The sequence below is a fragment of the Tupaia chinensis genome, unplaced genomic scaffold (assembly GCF_000334495.1).
Source record: "Tupaia chinensis unplaced genomic scaffold, TupChi_1.0 Scaffold000037_4, whole genome shotgun sequence".
NCBI classification, from domain to species: domain Eukaryota; kingdom Metazoa; phylum Chordata; class Mammalia; order Scandentia; family Tupaiidae; genus Tupaia; species Tupaia belangeri.
The window spans coordinates 768,254-774,844 of record NW_006159487.1 but is presented as its reverse complement, the minus strand read 5'-3'; the positions used below and the strand labels follow the sequence as shown (position 1 = coordinate 774,844).

The following is a 6,591-nucleotide window of genomic DNA, read 5'->3' as shown; positions in this document are numbered from 1 at the left end:
GGGAAGGATACCTCCTGGGAGTTACACAAGCCTGTGGATCTCAGCTCCCTGCACTGTCCCTGATGCCATGGGAAGTACTGAGAGGACTCAGAAACTGTTGCGCCCTTCCCGTGCTCTTCACGCTGAGCAGCCTATGGCCAATGCGGCCCGCCCGGGTCCCGCTGGGAGGCCTCTCCTCTGCGGTCCCGGGACCCGGCAGGGGCATAGTGGCTGGGCCAACACGGCACTTGGTCCGGTTTGCCTGAGCAAGCTAGGGCTTAGTTCTCCATGGAAAAGAGCTCGGGCTTCCAGTCAAGCCCGTGTCTGGGCGAGGCGGAGTCTGGTCTCCGGGAAGGACAGAGAACCCTGAGTCCAGCCACACCAAGTGTCCTGCTGAGGACCGGGGTCAGTGGGCAGCTCAGGCTGACTTCCTGGGCCCAACTCCTGCCCTCTGCCATGGATATGCTGCTGGAGCAGAGGCCTCCAGCCCCACTCCCCACAGAGGCCTCACTGCAGGGGAGGCTGCACAGGGAGCATGCCCTGCCCAGGGGACTAGACCAGGGGCATGCATTGTACCAGAAGGTGGCCCCACAGGAACATAGACAACTCCCACGTCATAACGCGAGGCTGGCAGTGAGCACACGGCACACACAAGCCAGGGAATCGCAGCACCGCTGCCTCTGCCCGGCCCTGGCCCCGACCCCGGTCCCGGCCCGGCCCTGCCCCATGGGCTCACACTGCAGGGCCCTCTCACCACCAGGCTGGGGGTAAGGGCGAACCATGAGCAGTGTGTGCAGGTGGGTGTTACACACACACGCGACCACGCAGCCTGGGCCCCCTCATCTGCTCTGGCTCCCGTGCCCTGACCTCGAGGCTGCCCCCCGCACGGGAAGCCTGGCCCCTGTCCTTTGGCAGGGGGTACCCCTTCCCAGAATGGCCCACGTCAGCCCTGCCCCCTGGGGCCCTGTGAGACGACTGAGTAGGCCTGGCCCTGGGCCCCCGTTGGGCCGGCGCACAGAACACCCCGCTCACCAGCTGAATTGCACGGCCTATCCTGGCCGTTGACCTCTCCCTCCCTGCTGCTGTGGACGCCCCACCGGCCCTCGTCCTTGGGCCGTGCCTCTGCCTTGTCCCCTCCCCGCTGACGCTGTCTCGCTGGTCCCTGCCTCTCCCTGCAGTTGTCTTTCTGCCCCTCATCTTCTTCTCACCTCTCCTTGCCTGCTCCGCCCCCACCCGTCACTTCCACACCCCTGATCTGTGGTGGCCACAGGATCACAAGGACAGGACAGGAAGTCCCTGCAGGAATGTGTCTGTCCCAAGAGAACACAGGCAAGCAGAAGCCCGGGTGGCCATGTCCACACGTGTAGCAAGGTGACTCGGTGACTTCAAACACATGCCACCCTCTCTGGGCCCTGCTGTCTCGGCGAGGAAGGACTTGCATCTGTGTGGTAAAGCTGCGGTGACCTGGGCCCTGTCAGTGGCTCGGTGGACCCCAGCAGTTAGGGGAGGACAGAGCCCTTTCTGGGGGGTCAGTGAGACCTCCAGTGTGAGTAGACAGCCTGTCCTCGGGGAACAGGCCTGCTTGGCCATGGAGAGAGTGGGGCAGCGGGTCATGGGGAGCACAGGAGGGTGGCTGCGGCACCTCACGCCACATGGCCCAGACGCCCTGGGAGGACGACGTGGGGTGGGCGGGTGCCGAGGCTCGCGGAGTGAGCGTGAGCGGGGCTCTTGGCCAGCAGGCAGGTGTGGCCGGAGGGTGGACCCGGCAGCAGAAGCCTGGGAGGTGCAGGGTCCGAGGGTGGAGTGGCCGGGGGCAGGAAGCGGGAGGAGGCCTCTGTGGTGACCTTGCCTACCCACCGTTCTCAGCTAGGGTCCGGCTGTGGGACAGGCAGGCCCCCCAGTGCTCTCCCCTCTTCCATTTGCCACCCACCTGGGCTCGCCCTCCCCAGTGGCCAGAGGCCTTTGTGCCGTGGCCGCCCAGCGCTGGCCTTGGCCTCACCGCCACAGAGACCCGACACTCCCAGGGAGACCTTTACTTCCTGCAGAGGCTCCAAGGTGGGTCCTGGGAGCACGGTTCCGGCAGCCTCGGAGCCCTCGCCCCGGAGCCCACGTGCCTCTCCCGCACAGCCCCGCCCTGGCACCCTCCTGCAGTTTAACTAGCCCAGCCCGGCCGAAGGTGAAGGTGCAGCTGCACCCCAGCCCTCTGCCCTTCCCCCAAGGTGCACCCCGACTCCAGAGCTCACGGTGGGGAGACGCAGTGCCTCTCCAAGGACCTGATTATTTCCGAAGACGTGTGCTAATTTTCTGATATGGCCCTCGCATCTCTGCAAGGCACTAAATCCTCATTACTTTTCCTGACCGATGCATTCTAATTAGATCAACACTTAAAAAAATTCACAATAGCCACAGGACAGCTTTCCATCTCATTAACTCCTCACTTATTATTTTCATGAAAATTACTGATAAAAACGTGCGTCTGCCTTCAGTAAGGCCGCACGGCCTCCTCGGCTCTATCTCCCATCTCTCCTGGTGCGGCGCTGCGTCGCCATGGTAACCCACAATAATAGAAACTAATAAATTACAAACGAGATGCTCGTCGAGCAATTATTGTCCTTTTATGCAAGTTTCTTGCTAATTTTGATCATAAGGGAAAGCACAATAAGACTGAAGGAATGAGTCTATTTCAGAGAACATTAGCAAGCGGGTGCCGGGCGGCTGTTTTTAGACTCCACGGTCTCGGGCCCAGGGCAGGAAGTAAGCCCTCCCGTGTCTGCAGTGCTCGCCGTCACGCCCACAGAGCCCGGTGGCTCTCACAGGCAGGGGTGTCATCCCCATGCTTGTGGCCCAAGCGTGCCAGGCCTGGCTGGCCTCGGAGGTGCCCGTGCCCTGCTCCTGCCGTGGGGAGAGTGTGTCTCCCGGCCAGGCCCGGAGGTGAAAATGGCACGCCTACCTCAGGCGCCCTCCCAAGTGGTCTCGCCCGGCATCCTCAGCCAGGTGCCCTTTTCCCATGCTGGACCTGGACCGTCCCTCGAGTAGCTGCTGCCCGACCCTGAGGAGCGTCCCTCGAGTAGCTGCTGCCCGACCCTGGGGACCGTCCCTCGAGTAGCTGCTGCCCGACCCTGGGGACCGTCCCTCGAGTAGCTGCTGCCCGTCCCCTGGGGACCGTCCGGTGTCCCAGGCTCAGGAAGCCAGTGAGGCACAGCATGGGCACTGGGCTCGGGGGTGTCTCCAGGCAGCTCCAAGTCTGTAAGTTTGGAGACAGCCGCCCAGGGGAGAAGAGCAGGCACCCAGCTCCAGGCGAGGGAGGGGTCTGGCCTGGGTGGCACGGCAGTGATGCGGGCCTCAGGGACCAGTGCTGGGAAGGGAGCCCCGAGGGGACCAGGGAATGCCCATGGGGCCATCTCTGGAGGACAGCAGGAGTGCTCGCTGCCCCAGGCCTTCCTCCTCAGCCCTCTCAGCGCCGCCCCCAGGTCCTACCCAAGGACCAACTTTGAGCGGCATCCGTCTCAGGCCCGGCCTCCCAGGGGCTGGACACAGGGCCTGGCGGGGCTGTGTGCTGAGGGCCTAAGGAGGGTCCGTGCTCCAGCCCCTCGGGCCCCAGCGCGACCCTCCTGCACGCCGCACGCCAGCCTCGCGGGCCGGGCTCACCTGTGAGTGCAGGCTCATGGCGGGCTGGCTGGGGGAGTAGGGCCCCGCCAGGTCGTTCCTGAGCAGGTTGTCACTGTGCATCTTGGTCTTCAGGCAGGTGATGTAGCGGTGGCAGAAGTCCTTGCAGAGCTCATTGACCTTCTCCAGCTCCAGCAGGTGGATCCTCAGCACCTGGATTGCCTTCACCATCTGCGGGGACAGGAGGGTGGGCCTGCTGCCCGTGTGCCCCAGCTGTTGGCCTCCGCCACCACCAGCACAGAGGAGCCGCAGCCCAGCACGAGGTCCTCCTGACCTCCATCCCAGGCGCACTGCTTGCTCCTGCCGCCGCTCCGGCTGGGCACTCATGTCTCACGGCCTCGGACCAGCTGCCCCGCCCCGGCGTCGGCCCACAGTGGGGTCATCTCGTCTCCTCGACCACCCAGCAGGGCTGAGAGGGCCGTGGAGCACACCCACAGCGTGCAGCGGACAGTGGAGGCTGCGCGGGCCCGAGGGCGGCCGGGACCGGAGTCCCCGAGTCCCTCCCAGGCCAGGGCCTGTCGGCTCTCACGCACGCCCATGGGATCTTCATGGTACGGCTGCCGCACGGACACCCCACGGACAGTCAGACTGACCGGACAGTCCAAGTCCCTGTGGCTGGGCCTTTCTGACGGTCCCGGGGGTTTGCATGTCCCGTGGCCTCTTCAAACGGCCAGTCCTAACCCTTTCACGGCGAGAAGCTATGAGGTCACTGGGAACATCATGACGTATTTTTCTGGTTTTCTGTGCCAAACTGTCATGCCCTCCCTGATGACCCACTACCCGGTAGCAGAAGCTTCCCTCTTCATCGTATTATTTTCATAAAAAAGGCACCATGGAAGGTATGTGAGTCAGGGCAAGGAGAGCGGCCTTTGACCACTCGCCCTGAACCTCTCCCGGGGCGCACGTTTCGGCACCGGCCCAGAACCCTGCACGTAGACCTGCCTCCCGGATGCCCCTAGTTTAACACCAGAATGGCTTCTGCTCCCTCCTCGACTGGACACTTCAAGGCCACGCCTGTTTTTTTTTTTTTTGGAGAGAGTTTTTTTTGCTATAGGGCGTGTGCGCTCGCCAGAAAGAGAGAGACAGACATAGAGACAGGAAGCGAGAAATCACCCCCCAGGGGATATGGCCACGCTGCAATCCCTTCTCTTCCTTTCTCCTCTCGGGATCTTGGGCACGCACGCACACGCGCCCAGTGTGAGTTAAGCCACTGGGTCCAGGACTCGAACTGCGGTTCGAGTGGGAGTCTGGCAACATAGCTATTACACTAACTGCTGGCCCCAGCCACGCCTGTTCTGTCTCTGTGTTGCTGAGAACTGATGTATGTGGATCCCGAGCGCCTGCCAGGTGGGGCGAGGTGCCTGGCCGCCAGAGTGGCTGCCCACTGTCGCGTGTGCCGCATCTGGCTAGCCCTACTTCTCAGCGTTGGGATTACCTGCAATTCTCCAGTTTTATAAAGTATGTTACAGTGGGGGCTAGCATGTGGCCTGGTGGTTAAGGCACCGGATTCCTAATGTCCGACTGTGGTTCAAGTCCTGGACCTGGCGGCTTGAAAATCACAAACAAACAAATGAACGGTGTTAAAAAAGTTACAGTGACGATTTCTCTCTTTCTTTTTAAATGTGCTACCGGATGCCTGTGCTCACGAGAGAGAAAGAGAAAGAAAGTGAGAGAACACTCCCGTGGGGACGGTCATGCGGCTCCTTTCGAGATTTGGGGCACACATATGTAAGTGGTATGTTCTTCAAGCTACCATGTCGGGGCTCAAACCATGCGGCTGGCCATGTGGGGTCCAGCTGTCCTAAGCACCAGGCTACTGGCAGACCCTCCAGCAATTTTTTTTTTTTTGAGAGATTTTTGGTATAGTGAAGGTAAAATTGCCAGAGAGACAGAGAGACAGAGAGACAGAAAGTGAGAAATCACCCCCCGGGGGCATGGCCACGCCACAATCCCTTCTCCATTCTCTTCTTGGGATCTTGGGCACACATGCACACGTGCCCGGCGTGAGTTTAAGCCACTGGGTCCGGGATTCGAACTGTGGTCAACTACATGGAGTCCAGTGACATAGCCATTACGCCAACTGCTGGTCCCCCAGCAAATATTTTCTAAGCTTATAGCCTTCTCCGCGTTTCTGCATTACTCCCTTAGGACACGTTCCCAGGGGTGAAAGGAGAACAGCGTCCTCGTGTCGTGGGGTAGTCACCGTCCAGCCGCTGCCCAGCGGGGGTGTCACGTGATGCGGAGACAACTAGGCACTGTGACGCAGCCCTCCCTCTGCACAGAGAGCGACTCAGATGGACAGAGGAGCAAACGGGAGATGGAAGCCATAAAACTTTCAGGAGACAGGAACAGGAAGGCCCTCAGGACCTAGGATTGGGCAAAAACATCTGGGGCTTGACAGCAGAGGCATGGCCCAGACAGGACGGGCGACGCCGTCGCAAGCCGGCCTCCCGGTAGGCCCCTGGGAGGACGGCACCCTCAGGTGAGTGCAGGTGCACACACACCTATCCGTACAGCTGAAGGGAGGGAGTGACAAGGGCCGACCCTGTGGTGCCGTGCAGAGGGGAACTGGAGCCCATGCAGCTGGCCACGGTTCGAGTCCAGCCCCACGCTGGGAGTGCGTGTTGTGCCCACATCTGACGGATGGAGGAAGGGAGCCGGGCCTGTGCTTGCCCTCAGGCCCTGGCAATCAAAGCAGCGCTAACACAGGTGCTGCGGGCCTCCCGGAGCCTGGCCGCTGCTGGTGGGGAGCCGCCGTGGCTGTCGTTCTGGAAGCTGGAATGGCAGTTTCTTATAAAAGCAAACGTGACACGTGACCCAGGGCGGCACGTGAGACTGGCTGCGTCTCGGTGCCGCGGGGCGCGGGCAGACCAAGGCCTGTGTGCCAGCGTCCGACATAGCCAGTCTCCTGCAGCCAGAGCCCGGAAGCGCCGGCCGGTCTCGGCC

At 61.9% G+C, this 6,591-nt stretch overlaps 1 protein-coding gene across 1 annotated transcript in view; it reads right to left on the bottom strand.

Annotated features, from left to right (window-relative positions):
* Positions 1–6,591, bottom strand: part of PKNOX2 (PBX/knotted 1 homeobox 2) — a 145,397-nt gene that overhangs the window by 17,785 nt on the left and 121,021 nt on the right. The window contains exon 5 of the mRNA XM_027772573.1: positions 3,628–3,816. Within this exon, the coding sequence (XP_027628374.1) occupies positions 3,628–3,816 (189 nt within the window). The remainder of the gene's footprint in view (positions 1–3,627; positions 3,817–6,591) is intronic.